Genomic DNA, 27283 nt, shown 5'->3' with positions numbered 1-27283 from the left:
GCACAATGTACACTTTCAGTTATCAAGACTCAACCTTAAGCACCATTTTTCTACAAAGGCTTCCTTGATCAATTCCATTCCTAAAAAGCTACCTACTCTCTTTTTACCACCACTTGTATAAATCTCTTAATAGCACTTTACATACATATTACTCACCATACTGTTATCAAAAATACCTACTATGAGCTAGACTATACATCAGCCAGGCTAAATAAGATAGACATTAAATCAGTTAATTTTCTCACAATCACTAGGCTAAGTATCATTATCTGAAGTTTAATGATATGGAAACTAGGATTTAACAAGAACAAATAATTTGCTGGTGATGGAAGGAGCTAAGATTCAAATGAGGAGTGCTTGATTCTAAAATTCTTACTTTTAGTACTCTCTCAGCCATAGAGGACTCTGGGAATCTTGGTGTAGGTGCCATGTATCCTCAGCACACAGCACAGTGTCTGGAACATGGCAATAAATGCTTGTTGAATGAACAAGCAGAATCTAAAAACTCACAGTGTCTCATTTGAACTTCTCTAAGTACCACCAAATCAGTTTTGATAGGGTAAATCTGGCTTCTGCTGAATTCCATTCAGAATTAACCACAGCACAGTACACCCATCTTGGATGCATTTTATGTCTTGGTCCACAGTTCTGAACCTTTCAAAAGCTACAGTTCATATGTCTCCAGGTGTACAGTGGCCCAAGCACCCTCAGGCTGCATTTTAGGAAAGCCTTTACAGTCTTCTGGCCATTGAGAAACTTGTGGAAGCTTTAAGAAAACACGGGAGGTGGTTAAACGCAGACCAATGCTCAGAAACAAAGGCTAGGCCAAATGATTTTCATGCATCTAAATTACGTGAGAATTTTGAGAATTTAGTTGTGGTACAACAATATTTATTCTTTTTTCTGGCACTTTACTAAATATTTCTGCATTTTTATGCCTAAGAAAACTGCTATCTTTAAGAAACTATTAAAAACAAACCATAAAAAAATCCCTGCCACAAATAGTTTACTAGTAACACTTTTTCTTAATAAGGAAACCTTATGAGTAAAACTTATAAAGAAAAGGAAAAAAAGGGTATTTAAAAAAAATTCTCCCTTAAGAGTAATTTCCAAGGTTTCATTTCTACTTACAACAATCCAGTTCATCAGATTTGTCACTGCAATCCACATTATGATCACATTTCTTGTGCTTTCCAATGCACTGGCCACTGGCACAGCGGAACTGATCAATTAAACAAAGCACTGGAAAAAATATAAATAATTTTTTTCATTTTTAACATCATGTAAAGCCAAATTCTATCAAGAGTCAACAGGTACTTCTGAGTATGAATGAAAAGCACACTTGATTTTTAGATTTAACTTTAGTCTCTGGGTTCCACTAGTAGAGAAAAAGAGTAAAAAAATGAATCCAGCAAGAAATTTCTTTGTTCTTTAAATTCCTTCTTTTACTAATTAATATTTATTTATTTATTTACTTATTTATTTATTTTTGGTACCGGGGATCAAACTCAGGACCTTGTGCTTGGAAGGCAGGCGGTGGCACCAGTGAGCTAAATCCCTGGCCCAATTTTTGTTGTTTACCAAAGAATTCTATAGATCTTGTTTGTTTACACTGTACTGTGTAAGGTTAGTAAGGGAAAGAAGAGAGTAAGATATTTCAGACTGTAATAAACCAAATAATTCAGTATTCACTGAAAACAGGGACTATTTTCACATACTCATGACTTAGTCTTTTGGTCTTCTTTCTCAGTTTCAGACCTTACTGCTACGGTCTGAGCCTGTCCCCCAGTGTCCATGTGCTGAGGCATGGAATTCTGTGTTGCATGCCACAAAGGTGCTATCTCTAAGGCAGAGACAGCACAGTAGGTAACTGAGGTCCTGTTCTCAGAATGGACTGAGGTAGGGTCAAGGGACTCTGAGTCTTCAAGAGAGACTGTTATAAAAAGAGTAACCTGACCTCATCTCCTCACTCTGGCTTCCCATCTAGGGATGAGATTTCTTCCTCTCAAGTCCTCCAGTCATTATATTTCCATCTGCCATGAGACCTTTTAGCCAGGGGTCACTGTCAAGCCCTTGACTCTCCAGAACTATGGCTAAATAAACCTTTTTTCTTTATAAAGTTAATTAGCCTTGGGCACTTAATTATAGTAACAGAAGGCGGACTAAAATTCTTACTAATTTGTATAAACTTCATGCAAATGAAATGAATTAAGACAATTTGGAACATGGCATTATGTTCATGATATGCTCAAATGTCATACTGAAAAATAATACCTAGTGATGCTTAATTTGAAAAAAGTTTAGCACACAGGGTCTAAACTCCACAAGTTGTCTGCTTAACCCTGGGCTTCACTGTGATGACAGGACACTTCTAAATTTCCAAAAATTCCCTATATTTCCAAAGTCATTACAGGGTATACATAAAGGCCATTAAAATCTGAGAAAAGGTATAGCAGCATTACCTGTGATGAGGTTCAACTGTAGGGAACTGGCTAAGCATGCTTAAACTTCTGTGGTATATCCACAGCAATGCCATAAATAAATAAATAAATAAATAGTTTCCGTGTAGTTTAGAAGTCCAAGAAAATTGGAACAAAGTTATCAGAAAACCCCAAATCTACACTGGGCCAATGTAACACACTGAATTTTAGACAACTTGATGGAAAAGGACTATGTAAGCAGGCATGGAGGAATTCCGGATACCTTCACAGTTCTTTTCATCTGATTTATCCTGGCAGTTTGCATCCCCATTGCATCGGAGGGCACCATCAATACACTGCCCACTGGCACACTGGAACTGGGACTCTGAGCACACAGGACAATTGAGTTCATCACTGTGGTCTTCACATTCAGTAAACCCATCACAACGCCAAGCCACAGGGATACAGTCAATTTCCCCAGTGAAACAAGTAAACTGCTGAGGAGAACATGTTGGGGGCTCTTCAAATGAACAAGGGGGAGGGAATGACAAAAGTACAATAATGGTCACACAAAAGTACAAACATTTATACCCAAGTGAAGCTCATTTAATAATTAACATATATACAAAATATAATTTTAAAGTATCTAATCAGAAGTTTTTCTACTACTTAATTTAGATTCACTAAGTAAAACTGAGTTTTCTTACATATTATAGTTCAAGTATGATTATAATATCTGCAATCACACATAACCTGAGAACAATCATTATAATCACCAACCTCAAACTATTTTAAAGTAAGCCTAGAACACACATGTTTTTCTACCTCTGAGGTTCTCAAAAGGTGGTCTACCACCCCCCGGGAATCCTTAAGTCCTTTTATTAGTGGCAGTTCACTATTTTTACAATAATTCTAAGATCCCATTTGCTTTTTACACTGGACTCACACTGATACCACAAAAGGAATGGTGGGTAAGACTGTTAGCACCTTAGTGGACTCGTGGCAATCACACTGATCTGTACTAGCGGTCCCTGGGCTCCAGACAGCCATACACTCACAGTTTAAACAGGACAGTTTCACTTCAAAATGGGCATGATGAATCAGTAAAAAATGTTAATTATATTAAAATCAACTCCTGAGTACAAGTCTGTTCAATAATGTTTGAGGAAATGGAAGTATGCACAAAGCTCATGCGTAAACCTAAGCAGGTCAGTTTCTAAAGAGAAAGGATCTGAGTATTAAATGGAAATCAAAATCAAACATTATTTTCACCTGAAAAAAATGACAAAAATATAAACTATAGTTATTTACACTTGGATTTCTGGTGGGAATTTTTAAAAAAAGAATTAAGTGATCCTGTTAACCTCAACAAAAACAATAACAGTAATTGTGGCAAATTACAACATCAAAGCTGTCAAGTGGAAATTACAATTCTGGAAAACCTGAATCTAAGATTGTAAGCTTCACAGACTCCCAGTACTTAAAAGATTTTTCTGATGAAATTGGTGATACAGAACAAATGTGATTTTTGATATTATATAATGAGATGGGCCAAAATCTGAAGATCTGGGAATGTCTGAATAAAACTCTAAGGCCAAATGACTAGGGTGGGCTTGAGTGATCCTCCGCCTCCGCCTCATGGGTCAGGGACTGCGCCATGCACCACCGCACCCATCCAGGTCAGTACATTTTAACAGAATGGATGAAGAAACGTTAAGAGATGTGGTTTCCAATTTCATGCTATAGCCAAACCTATAGGAAACTGACACTTGTCAAGATCTGGTGTAGAATCCAAGAATATCCACAATTCTTTGAAAAAGCTATTATTATAGTTTATTTTCCCACTATGTATCTGTGTGAAGCCATATTTTCTTCATACATTTCAACAAAAACTACCTATTACATAAATTCTTTTCTCTCAAGTTATATTTCCTTAACTATATACTGTAGTTAAGTTTTCTTAATATATTTCATTCATGAATGTGGGTAAAGGGTTATTGTTACTTTTCACAGTTTTTAAAGTTCTTGGCTTTAAATTCTGGCACTGTAAATATAGATAAACATGAACTATAAAAACATAACCTGTTTGGGGCCCTCAATAATTTTTTAAAATATAAAAATATACTCAGACCAAATAGTTTGAGGACTGCCCTCAAGTCCAATTTTTCCTATTTTACGAAGGAGGAAACTGAGGCTCAGAGAGGCTGTGATTACCCCAGGACACAGAGCTGCTTATAAACAAGGGATGATTACAAAGCAGTAAGAATAAGAGGGACGGTGTCTTGAAGTTTAGCCCACTGCCTTTGGTACTGTATTATAAGTTCTTTAAAAACTTGACTGTTGGTAAATTCTCTTGGGAATACCCAACTTTACTATAGGACCATGAGCTGGAAAAACTTTTATCTTTAAAACAGAACATTACAAGCTACAGATGAAAACTGTACGTGTGGAATTTGAAGGATTCTTTTCTAAGAGTCTATTATGCATATACTCAACAACTATACTAGATTGCATGGAAAATTAAAATAGACAAAATGATTCACTCTCTTAAAAGCTTTGAATTTGGCTGAAGATAAGGACTAATAAAAAACAACTAATTAAAAAAAAAACCTCTTAACTACCTGTCATACAAACTGGGGTAACAAGTGCTGCAATTCAGACAGAGGAGACAACAGCAGCTAGTGAGGTTTTCATAGATCATTACGGAAACAGATGCCCCTCGGAACGGATTAAGATTTAGGATAGTCAAGCAAGAAGAGAATTATATACCTGAAATATCACAAGAAAATCTATATAAGCAAAACAAAACAAAACAAAACAAATATGCCATAGTGGTCCTCAAACTCCAAACAGCCAAACAAAAATAGTGAGCAAGTTGGGAAGAAATACAAAATGAGATGGACAGATAAGATAGGTTAAAGTGAAATCATGTTTTGAAGGTCAGGTAGAGGAATTTATATTTCATATTTCATTTATCTCCATTGTAAAATCAATATGAAATTATAAAAAGACTTGTACATAAATGTTCATTGTAGTTTTATTTTTGATAGCAAAAAATGAAAACTGAAATGCTCCTTATCTAAGAGTAACTGTGTAGTAATGAAATACTACCCAGCAATTAAAATCATACAATAATACACTCAACTGTATTACTGAATCTCAAAAATATATTATGCCAGGGTCAGAGATTTAGCTCAGTGCTTCTGCCGCCTGCCTCACAAGCACAAGGACCCGAGTTCAATCCCCGGTACCAAAAAAACCCCCAAAAAAACATTATGCCAGAGAATCTTAACACAACAAGTTTACATATTATGATACCACTGACAATATGTTCAAGAAAAGGCAAAAATACTCTATGGGGCTAACAATCTAGTGGGGTTTTTTTGGCAGAGGAAAATGGGTAAGGGACGTCTGAGTCCTTTTTTTCTTTCTTTTTCTTTTTTTGGAGAGAGGGTCTCACTATGTAATTCAGGCAGGCCTCAAACTCACAAAAATCCTCCTGCCTCAGTCTCTGAAGCGCTGGTATTACAGGTATGAATCACTACACCTGGGAAAGGTCAGGGAACTTTTCTTGAGAGCTTGTTTGGAGGTCCTAGCAGGGGAGCGGAGCTACTTGTATACCTTCGACCAAGGAAACAGTCCTCCTTGGTGGTCGTCTTTGTTGACCAAGCATGCAGCTTCAGGAGGGATGCATGTGGAGTGGTGAGGGAGGAAGGAAACACCCACCTTAGCTGAATCAACCCTGGCGATCAATAGGATGACAGATGACCCAGCCAGATTGCTCTTAGATCTGACAGGGTACTTTTCTTAGTGGCAATATTATATATCTTGATTGGGGTATTGGTTAACATGTTGCATACATTTTCCAAAACTCAGCTGAATTAACCTACAATTATGCTCAAGATGAAGATTTATGAATTAAGTATGTGAATATTATGGTGCTTGATACTACCACACTATGACTTAACCAAGGAATGTACCGATCTGCTGTGACTCTTTTTTTTTTTTTTTTTTGGTACTGGGGAACAAACTCGGGACCTTGCGCTTGTGAGGCAGGCGCCAGAACCACTGAGCTAAATCCCCGGCTCTGCTGTGACTCTTAAGTGATCAAATTTCACTACGGTATTATCAGTAAATATACCTTTAAAATTGTTGATTGATAGGTAAATAAGAGAAACGACAGGAAACTGCTGACATATTTGAACAAAAGGCTCTTCTCTCTAGACATATTCCTAACAATGATACATACACTGACAGAATCCAGACTTCAGTAGATGGAGAGTGCAAGAAGTAGAACTGATTCATCTCACTACAACCCACCACCATCTGGGGAGGTAGGGAAGCTACTACTCTATTACCAGGAAATAGTTGTTCTCAGACTGAAAATATGTTAATACTTATATGCAATGAAATACTATTCAGCCTTTTTTTTTAAAAAAAGAAAGAAATATTTCATTTGTAGTCACAAATAAGCCTGAAGAATATTATGTTAAATGACGTAAGGCACAGAGAGACAAATACCACATCAATGCACTTATATGTGGAATGTGAAAACTCACAGAAACAGATTAAAAACAGGAGCTAAATGCCAGAGGAAAATAAGGAGGAAAAGATTCCAAAGCCTAATAAAGTACAAACAAACAGAACGCAAGTGACCAATTAAATTATAAGAAATAGCAACTTCACTATCTACTCACAGAAGGCTAGACTAAGATATGGAATATGGTGGCATTTAGGCTTGCACAAGAAAATCATAACATATTTACCTCCACATGAAAGCTCATCTTGAAGCAGAACCAGGTGCATGGGACAAGAACACCTTGTAGTACCATCGCCTTTTACAAGACAAATGTGTGAACAACCACCATTATCCTGAGCACAAGGGTGCTGTCCTGGAAAAAGGAACAACTCATGTCAAAATGAATTTCTTTTATGAACCACAAACAAAACCAACTACAAATTCAGCTTGAACTTTATTTCTACACAATTCCTCACTCCATTCCCACAAAACTTACAAGAAAATATCTATATCTAACCACTTGTATGTATGTATGCATGCATCCATCCATCCACTGTATTTTGAGATGTGTCTCACTATATTTCTCAGATTGATCTCAAATTCCTGGGCTCAAGTGATCCTCCTGCCTCACCTCCCAAGTACTGCAGCAATAGGTGTACACACACACAGACACACACACAATTTGTAAGCAAGATAATGGTATAAATTTTTATTTTGTTAAAAAGAAAAGCTGATTATTGGAATAAGGAAGACTGCTGGGGAGATGCTTAAGACCTGAATATTATTCTCTTTAAAATATAAGAACTCTTTTCTAAATTACATTTTTTAACTCAAAATTCTGTCTGAAAGATAAATTTCACTTAAAAATTGTATTTTTAATGAGGAAGCCAATGAAAATTATAGTTATCAAAGAAAAATCTTAAGATCACAAGGAACTAAGCCATTTAGAAAGAGACAAATTTACTTGCTTTGTCAATTCAAAAAGTGACTTGTACTACTACAAATGTTTCATTTCCTCTTATTTGGGCTAAAATATACTTTGTAAGTGAAGTCATTTTATCTTTCAGTCAGAATTTTTGAGTTAAAAATCTTTAATTAAAGCAATAAACTGTAAGGCAACTTTTCAGTCGTTTCACAAGTTGTATTTAAGGAAATGACTGCTCTGAATTTTCTGTTTAGCTTGTTACAAGTAAGCTGACACTAGGTCATCACAGAATGCCAAGGTGTAGCATATTCACCATTTGTTATCTCTCACCTACAATAACATGGATCCTACTCCAGTTGGTGCTGAGGCTGAGACTCAGCTGTCTACGAATAAGCAGACATTCCCAGACACCACTTATTAGAATATACAATCTACAGAGCAGACTTTCTCAACCTTTAATTCCACATTTTTGAGAAACAAAAATCTCATTCTCTTGAAGTTATCAGAAATTTCAAAAAATGCTTTCCCAACCATGAAACCAAAATATGCTGAGTTGTATAAAGGGAGACAGTTTCCCTTGCAATTCTGAAAACACTCTCTGCTATTTTCTATAAAAACAAATATATAGCAACTGAATAACTTAGGTACTATGTCATTATCTTATTTCAATCAAAAGTCCACCTTGAGTCATATGTCAGATCATAAATGACAAAATAGCCAACTTCCTAATTCTCAAAAACTTCTAATTTACTTGTAAGCTTATGAATGGAGGTAACATGATGAACACTGCAATGAGCCATGGTGCTCTCCTTTTTCTCCTTTCAAGCTTCAATTCCATTTGAAAGCACTGAGCTGGAAAGGTAAGAGTCTTAGTAGTTTTCTAGTACTGTACTCCCACTATCATTAGCTCTTCTGGTATCATCATGTATTAACAAGAAATTAAGCAACAAAAATTATCCCTTTCAAAAGATTTCACTAAAGTAAAAACAAGTACCACTACCATTCTAAGTTAAGAATTGAAAACTTTAAGGAAAAGAAAACAAAGACTAATTAAACACACCCTTCACTAGGTTTTCATATTAATTTTTAGTTTGTTTTGCTTTTAAGAATAGTTATTCCATGATAAGTATATTAATCATTATATAAAAATTTTCTTCAAACTGTAAGGACATAGAGGGAAAAAGAAATAAAAATTTTATACCAAAGGGACTGAAGGTGATAAACAAAAGGCATGACAATCAGAGTCACTGTTGTACCTAGAGGGTTTTGCTTGTGTACTGAAATTAAACCCATGCCTCACACATACTAAATAAGCGCTCTACCACTAAGGTACACTACCAGTCCAGGAAATTTTTTAAAATGAGCAAGACTATGCATTTCTCCTTCTTCCATTTTATGAGATGTTTAACTTGAAAAAGCTCCCAGTTGAGTTTGATGTAAAACTCTAAAGCATGAGTTTTTTTAAAAGTGGGAAAAGGGCCAGGGATTTAGCTCAGTGGTTCGGCCGCCTGCCTCACAAGCGCAAGGTCCTGAGTTTGACCCCCAGTACCAAAAAACAAAACATGGCAAAAATAAAAATACATGAAAATCTGGAGGACAAAAAAGTACACCTTAATTTCTTACAACAAACATGAGTACTCCAATTAGCGTTACTTCCAGAACTTACTGTACTCCTGAAGATTCAGCTCCTTTACTGCATGAATGTCACTAAGCTGGGCAATCCGAGCCTGGACTTTAGTTCTGCCCTCTCGACCTGTCATGTCTATTTTTTCAATCATTTGTTGCTGCTTATCAATCCAGTAGAGCCAGTTTTCAAACACAGTCAGTCCCACAGGCTGCAAGATATTGGAGTCTTCTAACACTATCCTGTTGGCACCTTGAAAAGGCAGACATTCAACAGCAATGACTCCATGTGGTCAAATTATACTTTCAACAATTATTTACTGAACAGCAGTTAAGATTCTAAAAGCATGAGAAAGCAAAGTATACACTCTGCCATAAAATTTGAAAATCATGCTGAGAAGATACACACAGGAGATTAACTATGGTACTATGCAGCAATGATGCAGGGTATACAGGAAATAACATAGCATAGGTAGCTCTTGGTATTACACATGGTTTTAGGGAACTACTGGAGAGCCTGGAATAGTCACTCTAGGATAAGGGAGACTCTTATGGATCTATGCAACACAATATACATGGCACAGAACTGAGCACCAGGCTCTATCTTCAGACCTTTATTTTTATGTTGCGACTAAATCTCACTAAACTGCTCAGGCTGGGTACCAATATGTGAGTCTTCTCCCTCGGCCTCCCAGAGTGTTGGGATTACAGGCATGTGCCACTCCGACCAGCTGGAAATGATACTCTTAACATTTTAGCATGCAAATATTCCAGAACTATCTCAAGGTACATTTGTTTATATATTTCTAAAGGAATATGTAGATATATATGCCCTTAGTATACACCTATTTGTGTGTGCATATATATACTATATATACATTTTTTACAGTTTTTTAAATTCATTAAGTTTATTGGTACATTTTAGGTATACAATATGATGACATTCATCATTGGGAGTTTGTACCTGTACATGATATATCTTGCTTCCTATTTTTTCTCCATTCCCATCCCCTCCCTTCAACCCCTCCACCTCTCCCTATCTACAAAGACTTTTTGTTTTTTCCTTTCCCTTCTTTCCTTTCCCCTGACCCCCTCACTTCTCCTTCCCATTCCCCTTTGCCCTTTTTCTTCCTATTTCACATTATCTATTATACATTTTGGTCCTCATTTATACTTTCAGTTTCTCACACCAGAGGAACTATTTGATATTTACATCAAATAGTCTTTATTTATTTCACTTAAGAGTATGGCCTCAATGTGCATCCATTTAGCTATAAATGGCTCTAGCCATAAAGACTTTTTGAAGCCAGGTGTGGTCATATATGCCTGCAAACCCAGCAGTTGGGTGAGGCAAGAATGTGCCCCAAGTTTGAAGCCAGCCTGAGCTACATAGCGAGACCCTGTCTCAGGGTCTCGCTATGTAACCCAAGCTGGCCTCGAACTTGAGATCCTTCTGCTTCAGCATTCCTAGTGGTAGGATTACAGGCATATATCACTACCATCCCCAGCTCTACATTTTATATTTTAAATAAAACTGGATCTTAATAAACATTTCTAAGTTTAAAAAATAATCCTTCTATGTCAATGCACACAATTTTACCTTAGTCTTTTGTATGACTAATATTTCATACACTGATATACTTCTCCATAAAACACTATCACAAATAGCATTCGTGAACCCCCTTGTACACTTGGGTTACTCTTTCTGTAATACAGACATCTACAAGGGAAACTGCCAAATCAAAGAGGATGCCCGTTTTAAATTCTGATAATCACTGGCAAATTGCCTTCCATCAATGTACTATCAATTTCCATTTCCACCAAAGCACATAAAAGTATGTAATTTTCCAATGTGGAATATAATCTAATATATTTTTGCTACTCTGATAAACATACTCTATTATTCTAATTTCATTTTCCTAATCTTTAGTGAGGCCACAAAGTATTTGGACATCAGAAATTAAAGTAGAGGAGAGAACTGTGATGACATTCATAAAACTGCAGAGAAACAAGAAAGTATCTTCAGACCAAGGAATGATTTAATTTGGTTAAAATAAAATAAAAGGTCATGATGAGCTTGTGAAAGGCAAATACCAATATATTCCAAATTAAATGTACAATGAAACCCTTTTCCTACAGGTTATAAAACTATCCTGAAGTAAACTAATGACTTTAGAAACTGTGCTTCAGAAAATTATGTTTTTGTATTGTATTTAAAATTATGCTTGTCAAACTTTATGCATGAAACTTTCAGGAAGAAAAAATGGGCAGGGAAGAGACCCATCATAGGCTAGAATTCAGGGCAAAGATAATGAGAACACAAAGTAGAGCAAAATAATCTAGGAAAGGAGAAGAGATATAACAGAGATACACTATTTACAGATCAAGAAAACCAGAATATATATTTGGATAACAGACGAAACAACTGCATCAATGCTGAAGGAAAAGCTTTCTCCAATTAACCTGATGCTCACTGTGCTTAGTGAATAAAACTGTAAACAAATGTGTACAAAAATAATACAATGCAAGAAAAATACAAATGCTACTGATGCATCATCTTTAAAATTCAAAATAACATGGGAACAAACATCCTCAGTACCTGAGAGATCACTGCTTTCAATTCGCCGGAGATCTGAATCAGCCCAAAAGAGTTTGCCCAACCTGCTATCAAGAGCTAAAGCAATTGGTTTACTTAAGCCACTGAAAAACAGGACCTCACGTTCTGTTCCATCTAAAGCAGCCCGTTCTATTTTGGGAGACCTTTCCTGAAGATTGGTAAAATACATATACCTAAAAAGATAAGAAAAAACAGATTACCAAAATAAGAAATCACACAAGAATATTTTTATTGTGGTAGGAGATAAAGGTATACCTTAGAGGTAGAACATGTGTCTAGCAGGTGCAAGGCCCTGAGTTCCATCCCCAGCACAATTTGAAAAAAATAATGTAAGTGTGTGTATATATATATATATATATATATACACACACACACACACACACACACACACACATATATTTGGGGGGGCGGGTACGGGGGATCAAACGCAGGACCTTGCACTTGAGAGGCAGGCACAGCGCCACTGAGCTACATCCATGGGTATAAAATGTATTTTGTAATTTATTTTTAACAGATAGACAAAAACACAAAAATTGTACCTGTTAATGGGGTAACATGTTTTAATACACTGCGTATCTACCTGTATCTCTTCAGGCATTTATCAGTTTTATGGAGAAAACATCCAAAATCCTTTCTTCTAGGTCTTGAAATATACAGTACCAATCACTATAATCATCTTACTGAGCAACAGCAAATCAGAACATACTCCTATCTAACTGCAACTTAGTACTCACTGATAAACCTTTCCCCAATCCTTTCTCTCCTTTAAAAATCTATTTCTTAAAAAGGTCATGAGAACCTTTTACTACTTTCAATAATAGTAACATGGATACACAATTCTTTTTTTTTGGTACCGGAGATCGAACTCGGGACCTTGCACTTGTGAGGCAGGTGCCAGACCACTGAGCTAAATCCCCAGCTCAGATACACAATTCTTAGGGAGCTTTCACAGATTAATATGACGGTGTTAAGACAAAAACTTATGCTTTCAGAATACACAATAAACTGTAATTCAATGGCTATAGAGAGCTGGACACCAAATTTTAAATTTCCTTTCTAATGAACCTATTTATTACCTAAAATTAAGTCATACATGAATCATTTCATAGACTTAACTGGTAAGTTTCATCCCTTTCCTGTAACTCTTCTGAAGTAAGCCACTTTCCCTGGTAAATTCTTTATCATTCATTCAGATCCAACTGAGTACTGAATATGTATTAAATGCAAAGCTTTGTATTAAATGAAAAAACATATTAGTTTTTGTTATAAAGGCACTTAAGTTCTGGTAAGAAATACATGAGCGAAAAATGGCTAAGTTTAAGGCAATCTGGCAAAGATTACATATGACACAGATACAGAGCACCAAGAATCCAGAAGAGAGAATCACATCTGGATGGGTGGAGCCCGGGAAAACTTAATGGAGGACGTGGCAGCTGAAATGCTCATGGAGGTATGCTGAGGTTTAGAACTCAACTAAGGAGGGAAATTCTAGGCACTGAAACCAAGAGAAAGCTAAAAGAAAATGCAGATGCAAGTGAACACAGAATATTGAGTTGTTCACTGCAGGACAAGACACGGAAGGGTAAGTGTATAATGGGCTGAGGAGAGGGAGGAGGAGGGTCTCAGGTGGAAAGTCTCTAAATGCCATGTCACAACATACCCCTTCTCTGGATTAACCACAATGGCTCGGGGTCGGTCTTGATCGCCTTTTAGAACCACGCCAATCGATCTCCCGTCTAATCTTGTCACATTAATGACATTTGTAGCCTCACAAGTCCAGTAGATATAGCGGCTATAAATGTCAATGCTGAGATCATAGGGCTGTATTTCTAGGTTTTGGTTTGGAACTGAGCTCACCACCACAGTAAAGCCCTAAGGGAAAAATAAAAACACACAGAAGTTAAGACTCCACACTAGATGGTCCTGTGAAAATCACTCACAATAGGTATGCCTCTGTGCTCACACATCTCAGAAGGATCTCAAGTCTTCATTTCTGCTATATCCACCCCCTACCCCCCGGCAGTACTGGGGATTGAACCCAGAGCCTTTGCACTGAGCTACATCCCCAGCTCTTTTAAAATATTTTTATTCTGAGATATGTCTCACTAAATTGCCCAGGCTGGGCTCCAGTTGTTACATGCCTGTAATCTAAGCACTCTGGAAGGCTGAGGCAGGAAAATCACAATACCAGTATGTTTGTATAGGTAATGTGTTTCTTTGTCAATCATACATCTCAAAGGTTCCCTTGGGTTATTATAACCTGGGGCAGAAGAGGGGGCGGAGGACAGATTAGTTCTTCCAAGTATTAATGGTATCTAATGGGTTGAGGCCAGGGATACTGCTGAACATCCTACAATGTACATTCAAAATCCATTTAATATATTCAAAATCCAACTTAACATCTCTGCTATCAGGAAGATGACAAATATTTATTATAATGCCACTGAAATGCTGCTTGGGCACAGGAAGAATCATAGAATGAACACTGGTGTCTAAATCTATGACTGGTATGTAGGAATACATAAGACTGACAATAACTCATTCACATCCCTTAGTCACCAAACAGTATTTATCGAAAAAATTACTGGACCAACAACAACTCCTAGATGTTTTTAATTTTACTGAGTTTGAGGCCAGCCTGGGCTATACAGTAAGTTCAAGTCGAGGTTTTACTGTACAGCAAGACTGAATCTCAAAAACCCAAACCAAATGAAACCAAAACAACAACAGAAGAAAAGGGCTGGGGATGTAGCTCAGTGCAAAGGTCCTATTACTGGGCCCCATTTAAAAAAAACTGATACTGTATTATACATTTCCTACCTTATAAATACCTTTGAAATAATAGGTAAGTAGTAATGTAGCTGTCATTTACCAAGTCCCTACATTTAACAGGTAACAGCAATGTGCTCTGCATTCCTATCAGCTAAAACAGGTTCATAAAAAGTAGTGAGCAAGAGCTGGAATCAGGACTAAGGCCTATCTGATTTCACTATTTATTTCTAACACTCCATACAAGTGGAACCATAAGGAAAAAAGGTGGATGTGGATGGCAGGGACAAAGTCATTACCAATAAGTTATCCTAGTACAATTTCCACCTGATGCCACCATTAAATAATTGTTTTCACAGAGAAAAGGTCATCAGTTAAGAATTTCAGTCAGATCCATGCACACAGAGTCAAATAAAATAGGATGGCTGGATGGCTGGTTAGTCCAATTATGAGTCATAAGAAATGAAATGGGTTTTGAACTGGGCCTAGAATTACCTGGCTGCCATCCTCCTGTGCCTTTCGGATCATGTTTTGTCGTGAGTCGATCCAATAGAGTTGTTTGTCCAGTGGGTCATAATCAATGGCCCGGACATTCCGAAGGCTATGGATAGGAAGAATGATGTCAGGACTCTGCTGTTCATCAATCACCATGCGGTTGATGGCACTCTTCTGACTGAAGAGCAGGAAAGTGGTAGGAGCTTAAAGAAAGAAAAGAATGTATCTGAAATAGTTACTGTAAGTTCCACTTGAATATTTAATCTGCCCGTTGTACACACCTCCTAGACACAGTAAGGCTAAGGGCAGAGTCCTCTGGCATGCCCCCAGAAACTCTCTTCAGGGTGACATTAATCAGTATTCTAGTTTTCCTATCAGTTACGATATACCTAGTGACAGAGCCATATTTTTCTCCATCTTGCCTGGGAAACAACGGGAGACTTGATTTCAATGAACCATTTGATAAAGACATACAAAACTCTCCTATTCTTCCAGGTGACTCACCCTATTCCTTCTTAAGCTATTCTTGTTTGTGGTGGGTGGTAGGTATCCCAGGCCCCTGTAGGTCAAAGCAGAAACTTCAAAACTAGTTTCAGGTTCAGCTTTCTCACTATTTAGTCATTTGACCTCATCTCTAATCCTACCTGGATCAGTTTATCCAACTGTAAAACAAAATAACCATCTTATCCTTCTTGTTGAGTTGCTGTAAGAATTTTACAACTTATGTGAAAATACTTTAAAAATTAAGGAATTCTAAGAATGTAAAGTGAAAATAACTATTGTTTATTATTATTATCATTGTTATCAGGAGTAACAATAATAAACTTAGCATTAACAGGAACTAAACAATCCCTAATAAACTGCAGATACAGACTTTACTTGCTTTTTTTGGGTGAGAGGCCAGTACTGGGGACTGAACACAAGGCCTCCCCCATTAAGTTGCAGGTACTAAGTGACTCGCAGGCAGGTAGTGTAAATAGCATGCATACGAGGTAAAAGGAAAATTCATGTCCCAGGCAGAGTTCATCATGCTACGCAGAACTACACTCAACTTAAAACTTAGGAATTACTTCTGGAATTTTCTATGCAATATTTCCAGATAGTAACTCACTGCTGGTACAGTAAGTGAAATCACAGATTTCAGATAAAGGGATACTGTCTTCTCTGGGTACTGAGTCATCACCTAAATCCAGAAGAAGCCTGTCCTCCTTGGTGATATAAACAAAGAGCCTGGCTTACTCCCCTCACCCCTGTCCCTCACAGCTCTACTATGGGGCATCCAGTCTGCACTTACACCCAGATGTACACTGGCTTAAATCCCCCAAATGCTCCCTGGCACTCACACAGGAACTTAGCATTCACAACACTGGAATTTGTGTTTTTCAGAGTTAACAGCCCACACCCAGCTTGGAATAATTAAAAGTATCCCGATAATCTATTAGAAATCTCCATTATCCACCACATATTGATTCAACAACTTTTAGCAATTTCAGTACAAGACACGCCTTAAGAACACATTTCACAAAGTAGGTAAAAAGCCTCTCACCATTTTCTAAAGAACTGTTTTTTGGCAATACTACTTTCTCAGGAGAAAGAAAAAACAAAAGAAAAGGGAAGGGAGGGAGAAGGAGGAGGGAAGCAGGGAAGGGGGGAAGAGAGAGGACTTTAAATTCTAAATTTCCAGCAGAATAAGCACCACTCATATTGAGATACACAATGAGGCATACAGGAAAAATTCCTAAACTTTTTTGTTTTTCCCTCTGCTGGGAATTGAACCTTGAACGTCCTGGATTGCAAGACAAGCACTATAACACTAAACAATATACCCAGCCTAAACACCCTGGAGTTTTAGTTCCCAAATTTTCCTGTCTGGGAAGTAATCACACGTATAGTTGGCTCCTATTACATTATGCTGGGTAGGCTTTCTTTCCAAGTCAAGTTTTAACTCTCAACAAGATTTCACAATTAGGTACAGACCTTGTTGTTCTAAAACTGTGGATTAAAATAAAGGTAAATGTGTCTACAAATCAATGCTGGCTCCAGAAAGAATACTCAAAGACATTAACAATTACAAAAGGCTCAGTATTTCTAAGAGGAAGGTGATATTGTGATTTATTTAGAGTTGATTAATGCTTAAAGTGACATAAAATCTGCCGTTTTAAAAGCTTAAATCCATTTATCCAATTTATGTGAATTCTGACAACGCACACATCTCTCACAGAACGATGCTTTAAAAATTGTATCAACAGGTTGTCCAGAGTCTTACATTCCCACAGCAAAGAGAAAAACATGAAGAACTTGGAAGTGTTGAGTAGCGGGAGCTTTTCAGCAAACCTGAGGGCACAAGTGTCTACCTGTAACTTAAAGGAAGGTGTTGCTCTTGGTAAGAGTAAATTTCAAGGCCAAGCCCACCATGTGTAACTGTGCCATTTGTGTATGATGCCAATGGCACTAGGCAGGGACTGAACCCCAACCCACACTTCAGTAGTCAAGCCATGCACCTGGAGAATTGAGTTCTAGTAAGTCAGATATGTTCCCTGTAGGGGTTCTGTGTTTGCTGTCCCCTTTTCCTTGCTAGGTCTTCTCCTAGATATCCCCATAGCTTATTTCCTCACCTTCTTCAGTGAGGACTTTCTTAATCGCCCTATTTAATATTGCATCATTACACGATCACCCTTTTGTGCTCTTAGTATTTCTGTGTATTTATCACCACCTAATTCTGACACAGTTTATTTAGCTCATTATCTGCCCCAATGGAATGGAAGCTCTGTGAGGACAGGGATTTATGTCTATTTCATTTGCTGTTATATTTCCCAGTGGCTAAAAGCGGGTGTTCAATAAATACTCACTGAAAGAATGAAGAAATAAGCACTGCATGACAAGGAGAGCCTTGTACCCTTGATCTTATAAATAAGAAAATAAAATTATTTGAGAGGGAAGAAAAAGAAGCAAACATTTGCTGGGGACCTCCAGTGTCACATATCACACTTGATGTTATTTAACCCCCCATTTTACCTCTATTTGCTAGGTGAGCAAGCTGAGGCTCAAAGGACAATGTCTTTCCCAAGGTCACAGAGCTGCTGAGCAGGAAAGCACAAGTGGCTTCCCAGAACACGCTCTGCTTCTGCGCTGACTTAAAATTTTAATAATTTCTTGAGTGCCTACCACGTACCACAAACATCAGTCTAGCACCTAATACATATCAGTGAAGACAACAAAAAACTGCTGCTTCACCAAGTTTATATTCTAATAGGCAGTAAGCAAGAAACGTAAGAAGGAAGTTATATAAACAGTAGAATATATAAATGATACAGTATCCAAAAGGTGTAAGTACCATGGGAAGAAGAAAAATCGCAAGATTAGGAACACTGCCAATGTAGACAGGGTAGAAGAATTATTTGCAATTTTAAATAGTGTAGACCAGATCTTACTACGAAGGTCACAATTAAGCAAAGACCTCGAGGTGAATATTCGTAAAAATATTTACAGGAAGAACATCCCAACCAGAGGAAACAAGCAGCACAACAGTCTTGAGTAGGAAGTGACTGGCATACCTGAAATCGGCAATGAGGCCAGTGTGGCTGTTACAGAGAAAAGAAGGAAATGAAGGGGGAGGGTGGAGAAGGGGTTATGAAGTGATGGGTGGAGATCATGTAGGACCTTTCAGGACTTATAAGAGCAAGGTTTTCACTCTGTATGAAATGGAGACAACTGTAAAGTTTGAGCAGAGAAACATGATGGTTTAACTTTTTAAAATAGGTCAAAGAGCAAATTATACAACGTGAAAGTCGAGGGGAAGAATGTTGTTAAATCTCTCATAATGTGCCATGGAATTTAATACATCTCTACACAGATGTTAAATAGTACTCACTATAAAAAAAAAACAGCACACCAGAAGCTGCTGAAGCACTGCTGTACTAGCTGAGAAAGACAGTCAGCAGGCAGACATCTGGGACTCTCAGGAGTGACTTTCCCATGGTCTTCACTCACCCACTGTCAAGCCTGAGCAGATGCAGCTAAGAGAGTAATGACCTCAAAAGGTTTTTTCACATTCTGGCTCTATCCTCCATCAGTCATTACTCCATTTTCTCCATCCATTCAAGGCCAAACAACTTTACAGACATCCACGTTTACAACTGCCCTTTCCTTTTCTCCATTCATTTTTTAATCTCCAATCTGCCTTTTGTCTCTGAAATTATGCTCTTCAGGGTCACTAATAACTACCTCACCCCAAACTCCAGCTGATACACTTTTAGACCTCATCTTACTCAACTTCTCAGCAGCAGTCAACGGTTCTTCTTTGAAACAACCTTATCTCTTCTCTTTAGTACTTCAATTCTCCGGCTTTTCCTTTTAAACACTTCTTAGTGTCCTCTGCAAACTCCAACAGATGGCAAACTATAACTCGTAAACCAAATCTGGCCAGCTGCCTGTTTCTGTAACAAAATTTTAGTGGAATTCGGCCACCTCCGTTTAAAAACTGTATTGTCTATAGCTGATTTCATGCTGTAGTAGAAAGTTGAACAGAACTGAGCAAGTGTCAGAACCTACACACTCACAAAGCCTGAAACATTTACTGTCTGGTCTTTCACAGACAAAGTTTGATGGGTCTTCCACTACACCTTCTCCCTAGGTAATCTTCCTCATTTTAAATATATCCAGGCGATTCCAAAACATGTACCTTCCATCTCATCTTTTTCCTCTGACAGCCCATCTTCTATAACACCTAATCTAGAAGTCATCCTTGCTTCTTCTCTCTACTTTTTCTCCAAATAGAGCCCATTACTAAGTTCTACTCATTCGCGCTCCGAAGACTGAGCCCATCCGCATCTATCACTGCTACCACAAACACAGTGCAAGCCTCCTACATAGCCACACTAGTCTTTAAGTCCTCACTATCCCTTCTTCTTCCCAGCAACCAAATCGCAGGCCTTATTAATCTTTACAACAACCCTATAAAATTACTATTATTATTCTCATTTTTAAATCAGAAAAATTAAACCAAAAATTTGATGTGCATTTTTCTAATGGCCCAAGATGGCAAACATTTTCTCATGTACTTACTAGCCATTTGTACTTCTTCTTTTGAGGAGTGTCTATTCATTCCAACTGCCCATTTATTGATTGGGTCCTTTATTTTTGTGGTCTAATTTTTTTTTACTTCTCTATATACCTATGTATTCTACATATTAGTTCTCTGTCTGAAGAGTAGCTAGCAAAAAACATTTCCCATTCTGTACTCTGTTGGTTGTTTACTGCACGGAAGTTTTCAAATCTGATTTCAAATCCCATTTGTTGATTCTTAGGGTATTAATATTTATCCAATTGGGGTTCTGTACAGAAAGTCCTTGCCTATGCCTATGTCTTCAAGAGTTTCACCAATTTTATCTTCCAGCTTACTTTAATAAAATAAGGCTATCATCAAGGATTCAAAATAAATGCTGGCAAGTTTGTAGAGAAACAGAAACCTTTCTACATTGTTGGTGGGAATGTAAACTAGTACAACCACTGTGGAAATCAGTATGGAGATTTCTCAAAAAGCTAAAAGCAGAAATTGCATTTGACTCAGTGGTTACTTTCCTAAGAGAGTTAAAGTCGTCATATTACAGTAATATGTTTACAGCAGCACAACTGACAGTGGCTTAAATTACAGAAGTGGCTTATATGCTCATCAACAAATGAATGAAGAAAATGTGGTATGTATACACAAAGGAGTACTACTTAGCCATAAAGAAGGATAAAGTTGAGGAATTTGTAGGAAAATGGATATATCTTGAGACCATAATGCTAACTGAAATAAACCACAGAAGACTAAATAGCACATGATTTCTCTTCTATAAGCTCAAACTATGAACAATCTAAACAGTAAAATAAGAGATTATAGGAAACAAGGAAGTAGACTTGTGGAGATGGGAAGCGGGTATGGGAAAGGGCTAGAGAGGAGGGCAGGATGGGGAGTACAACTGACCAAGAAGCAGTATGTGTACGTATTAATACACCAAGAGGATTATGTAATTATGTATTACAAATATACAGTAAAAAGAAATTTAAAATTTTATGTTGCTTTCATAAATCAAAAAATTAATGTGCAGCACAATCTAAAGTGTAACTTCTTAATCATCAAACAATATGGATATTCTCTTTCACAATTGAAGTTAGTCTTAGAATAGACTAAATCCTTTTCTATCCAGTTTCTGATACATTTCTCAGGCACAGAACAAAATTTCAATAATTACATATAATATCCTACAACAAATTTGTTTCTTTCTCCATACTGATCCATACCATGAGCCTACTCTTTCTAATCCATTTCTGTTTCTTGATTACATCTACCACATAGGTTTTCATACATACTTAATCAGAAAAGCTTTCATACATAGTTAATCACATGCCAGGTTTCCCTTGGCCAAAAATGTTCTTTTACACACTCTGTTGTTACCAATGTATGTGTGGGTTTAATGTGAATTACTTGTCAACATTTAAAAATAAAGATATAGTAGACAAAAACAAAAAAATCTGGGTCCATGACTAGACAAGGAGTTCTGGTAACATCGGCAGGAATGAGGTAGCACCACCTACTATGTTCAGACATGCGTTATCTAGTTCCCCACCTATGACTATTGTTTTATACTGAGTTAAATCTTTTCATGTGCGTTTTTCTTTTGGCCTTATTATACACAATTAAATGTTTTCTGCTTGTACTATTCTATGCATTTTAAATAACAGGTTACATTTTGAGGTTCTTTTTGTTGTACTATTTGTACCACTTTTCCGTTCCTAATGAATTAAATATCGATTATGTGCAACACACGAGTGACTCTCCTTCCGTGACATGATGCACATTCTGCACTGAATATTTAATGCCCAAGGGTAAAAGACTTAATTTTTCTATAATATCATGTTACTACCATCAAATACCCACCACTTGGCCCTTCTCTTTTAATTATACAAATGATCAACTCTAGACTTCCACTACTTTTACTCTAGAAAAAATAGAAATTAAGTCACTTTTAAAATGCTGCTTTCTCTTCCAATTCTGGCTTGCTGCAGGGGAAATGCAGCTTACCACTACAAGTCCTGTTGTCAGCATTCAGTGAGTAGTGGGCAGGGCATCCACAAACAAAACCTCCAACCGGCACTGCCAGGCAGAGGTGGGAGCAGTGCCCGTTGCTGGAAGCACACTCGTTCCACCCTGCCTGCCGTGAGGAGTGGAAGACAAGGATGTCCATCACGTAGTCCAAATGGCCCTGAATGATGGTGCGGTTCTGGCCGCTGGTTTTGTTGGCTCGCTCAATGCTGCGTCGGCTCCAGTCAGTCCAGTAGATGTAATCTTGGTATTGAGTTAAGCCAAAAGGATGGGGCAGGTCATCTGCTATAACTTCACGGTTGAGTCCTGTTTTCAGAAAGGCAGTAGACAAGCGAGAAACAGAGATGAAATATATGAAAACACAAGTATCTTATTGGCCAAAAACTTTGTAACATATAAAACATTACATTTCTGAGCAATTTAAAATAGAACAATTCATTTAAAACCAATTCTAAAACCAGACCAGTCCTCTGAAATCGATCTAGCTGCAGTCTGGCCCTGTGCGCTTCAAACTCATATTCTTCTTATAAATCACTGAGTTTGTTTAAATGCCTGAGAATGGTCTACTTTGATTGTGGTTTTATTTTCTCTACAGAAGGGCCTACAGTTCAATATTTCTTCTTCCTTCCACAATTTCTTTTAATAAAAAAAAAATCACTTCAGGAATATCTAGGGAATTATAAATATCATTACAAACCCAACAAAAATGAAATTTTTGCATAATGAAGTGGTATGAATCCAAGTAACTGAACAGCTATTACTAATAATATAAATGATATAATTCCAAAACAGGGAAAGAAACTAGACATTCACAGTTTCATTAATAGTATCTAACCCATGATAAATAGCCACCACTAGTTTTTGTATAAAAAATATACTATCTGAATAAAAAAAGAGTAAAGCTTACCAAGCATATTTGAGGATTCTATTAAGTTGGTGTCCAAGTCTGTCCAATAAAGCCTCCTTTTAGCATAATCAATAGTCAGGCCATTTGCCCGCCCTACATTTGGAACCAGTGTAGTACGCTCACTTCCATCCATAGCTGCTCTGTCTATCTTGGGTTTTCCACCCCATTCAGTCCAATACATAAATCTAAATTCAAAACAATGGATATTTAACATTTCACTTTTGGTTTTCTGGGGAAAAGGGTTGTATTCATTCATAGTATAAACTGTATTTATTTAAACTAAATAAATTTAAAGAAAATACATAGTAAATCAAGCAAATGGTTAAAACAAAATCATGGTCACAATTTTTTCAATTATCTTGACACTTTCAACTAAATATATTTTCTCACATCTCAAATAGAAAGTAAGTCAATTTTCTTTAGTTTTTCCAATGAATTTGCTCCATCCAAACCCAAGATCTGGAAACAAACCAATGGTTTCTTTATTGCAGAACTGCCATTTGTAAAACTAATCTTCATGTAAACAGCAAAGGATTAAAGCTCTGGTCTAAGAATCTCTTAGGCTCTTCTGACTAAAATATCTTTATGTGCTTTGGAATACCAGCAATTTTTACTTTTAAAATGCTGAACTTACTTTTTAACTTGTGTAACCAACACTTCTCAAAAACAAAACGAAGGAGTATATTAAATGTAAAACTAAACAGTGAGCCTTTAAAAGGCCAAAGATGAGAACAAAGCTTGAAAGGTGTCTGGACATAGGGTCCAGGGGAATGTACTGCTGGAATTAGAACAATGAATCACCCTGAGGGGTCAATGGATCAATGAGCACTTCTACTACGAGCCCTCTGAGCTTTTAAAATATTCTCTTAGTTTTACTTTACTTTGCTGAATCATTCCCTTTACTCTTAGAGCTACCCAACTGCTTTTTACAGATGGAAAAACCGAAACACTAAAACAAATTTATTTGTCTCATGTTTCCAAGCCAGTTACACGGCAGAGCTAGAACTAGAGCCTAATCCTTAGCCAACGCCTTTCCAAATGAACTAATAAGGCACTAACTTTCAAGGCTGAATCCTGGTTCTCAGAAAGCACTCCACACGCCAGCTCCAGTAAAATACCTACCTGAGGACAGACCTTTACATATCAGCCTGCCCAAGGGTGACCTGGTAGCAATGTATGAACATGCTCTCTTGGAAATTAAAGTTCTTCGAGGCTTTATTTGCATTTGTACTCGTCAGTTGACAAGCACACACACACAAGAGCCAAAGACAAACAACTGTGGGAGAAATTTTATACTTGCTAGCAGCAATCTATACTAGAATCCTTAGTCCAACTACTAAATTTATCTGACAACTAATTCTCAGAGCAAAGATCACCATAATCCCACGACAAGGTATCAGCACAGAGAAGCCGTCTTTGTCATGGCTTTTGAATTAGATGACAACTAGCTAAGTATGGAATTAATCTGGTGATTTTAGGGAAAACTTTTTAATTACAGTTGTGGCAAATTTATTTACACTTAACTTCTTTTAAAAGTAGAATTTTTCTTCAAATTTCAGATGCCAGGGGCCGGGGAATTAGCTCAGTGGTTTGGCCGCCTGCTGTGTAAGCGCAAGGACCCAAGTTCAATTCCCGGTACCAACCCCCCCCCCAAAAAAAACCCCAAAATACCTCAAATTTCAGATGCCTTAGCTGCTTCCTTATATAAAACATGCTGATTATTGTAAGACCACCTCACCTTTACAAAATGTGTCATGCTGCAAACAGTTCTATCTCATAATCCAAAGTTTCTCCACATTTATAATAATGATCAAACTAACTGTCCACCTTGAATTAATGGATATTTTAAAATGGAGCTTTATGCGCAAGGGTCTGGAGGCTCAATCCTCAGCCTTCCCAAATAAATAAATGAATATACTGATAAATTAATTAAAACTAAAATGAGAGCTTTTAAAAATGTACAGCAGGGGCCGGGGATTTAGCTCAGTGGTTCCGCTGCCTGCCTCACAACCACAAGGTCCCAAGTTTGATTCCACCCCCCCTCCAGTAAGAAAGAAAAGAAAAGAGAGAGAGAGAGACAGACAGACAGACAGAGAGAGAGAGACCAACAGCAGTCTCCTCTTATCCACGGAGGATGCATTCCAAGACCCTCAGTAGATGCCCAATAAAAGTATCATATCCTATAGTTTTTTCCTATAAATATCTGTGCTAAAGTTAAATTTATAGATTTGGCCCAGTAATAGATTAACAACTAAAAATAGAAAAAACATAATATACTAAAATAAGTTATTTAAAATTTATGAAATCGATTTCTGGAAATGTTTAATATTTTTAGACCATAGGTAACTGAAATTGTGGAGTGAAACTGTGGCTGAGGGGGGACTGGTATATTTTTAGCACACAACATTATTTCAGTGAGTTTATTACAACAGATTTGGAACTTAGTATAACTTGGGAGGATGCAGCAAACACAGGGTGATGGTACCTTTTAAAAGTGTTCATGTGTTTGCCTAGCATGGGCAAGGCCGCTAGTTCAATCCCTACTATTGCCAAAACAGACACAAAATGGCTGTTCACTTAATATATAAATGCTAATCAGTAATATTTGATTATGAATCCATTTCAGTCTGTACCTAGTGTTAATAATAACAGAAATAAAATTTAGCTAGCCAGGCTTAGTGGTACACGCCTGTAATCCCAGAACTATAGAGAGACTGCCAAATTCAAGGCCAGTCTGAACTATATAGTAAGACCTTGTCTCATAAAAAGAGGGGGGGTGGGGGGGGGTGAATAAAATTTACCTAATAATGAATATTAATCCATGAAATCTAAAATAATCTTTTTAAAAAACCTATTATTTGTCAGATTATTTATAAGCATCATTTAAGATATCAAGAATATAATCTATAACCAGGCCATGTTCCTCAAAACGTACAATGGAGTTCCAAAGAATGCATACATAAAGGTATTTACCCTTCAGCGGGGTCCAAAGCTAGAGCTCTGGGGCTGTCCAGATCTTTCCAAACCAAAACTTGTCGGTGCTGTCCATCCAACTTTGACACTTCGATTCGATTTGTTCCGGTGTCAGCCCAGTATAAGTTCTTCCCAAGCCAGTCCACTGCCATGCCTTCTGGGTAATCCAAGCCAAATTCTACCACATGTTCCAGCGCGCTGCCATTCATGAAGGCTCTGCTGATGGTCTGCAAAAATAAAATTCACAACTAAGTCACATGACTTATGTGTAAAATACTAAGCACAAAGAAGGTCTGGTCTGGTTTTTGCTGAAGGTAAAAAGATGTGAAAGTGCCAAGAAACATACTATTTCCTAATAAAATTTAGAGTTTACGGGGCCAGGGATTTAGCTCAGTGGTTCCGGTGCCTGCCTTGCAAGGGCAAGATCCCAAGTTCGATCCCTAGTACCAAAAAAAAAAAATTTAGAGTTTACAACCACAGAAAAATTTGATGTCAACCTCTAATTAATACAACTGTTCTACTGCCACTTCAGAGAGGAAAATTTGAAACTCTTAAGAACCAAAAGTTTATTCTATTAAGACAGTGGACAGAAATTTTAAAAAATTTATTAGTAATCAAATGAAAAAGATATAACCAGAACGCTGTAGACTCTTGACGTGTAGCCAACTTTGAAGATGTCTGATGAGAATGCCAAGTCACTGCGTAAAATGAGAAGATCTCAACATCATACTTTATAAAATCAATATAACTATGTTCTATTACAACTGTAGCTTTAAATTCCATAAAAATCTAAAATATCGTAAGTCAAGATAATAATAACAGGTGCCACTTGTCAAGTACTGTCCCAAGAAATCTGTGTCCAGAGATTTTCCCATTTAGTACGACAGCAAGGTAGGCATTATCTCTATTTTAAGATGAGTAAATTTAGAAAACCATCCAATAAAAGCC

The 27283-nt window shown here is 37.2% G+C and overlaps 1 protein-coding gene across 3 annotated transcripts in view; it reads right to left on the bottom strand.

Annotated features, from left to right (window-relative positions):
• Positions 1–27283, bottom strand: part of Lrp6 (LDL receptor related protein 6) — a 144289-nt gene that overhangs the window by 10373 nt on the left and 106633 nt on the right. For 2 of the 3 annotated variants that reach the window (XM_004845872.3, XM_087214088.1), the window contains 10 exons: positions 26336–26562; positions 23363–23547; positions 22435–22761; positions 15369–15571; positions 13765–13976; positions 12087–12277; positions 9531–9740; positions 7187–7312; positions 2704–2940; positions 1132–1242 (listed from right to left, as the gene is read on the bottom strand). In XM_004845872.3, coding sequence (XP_004845929.1) covers positions 1132–1242; positions 2704–2940; positions 7187–7312; positions 9531–9740; positions 12087–12277; positions 13765–13976; positions 15369–15571; positions 22435–22761; positions 23363–23547; positions 26336–26562 — 2029 coding nt within the window. The remainder of the gene's footprint in view (positions 1–1131; positions 1243–2703; positions 2941–7186; positions 7313–9530; positions 9741–12086; positions 12278–13764; positions 13977–15368; positions 15572–22434; positions 22762–23362; positions 23548–26335; positions 26563–27283) is intronic. The other variant, XM_004845873.3, reaches the window with a different exon arrangement.

This window comes from Heterocephalus glaber, unplaced genomic scaffold, assembly GCF_053883595.1.
Source record: "Heterocephalus glaber isolate CG9 unplaced genomic scaffold, H.glaber_assembly_v1.0 deba00001444, whole genome shotgun sequence".
In the NCBI taxonomy this organism is placed as follows: domain Eukaryota; kingdom Metazoa; phylum Chordata; class Mammalia; order Rodentia; family Bathyergidae; genus Heterocephalus; species Heterocephalus glaber.
Note: the sequence above shows the minus strand (reverse complement) of the source record. Positions and strands in the feature narration are given on the sequence as shown.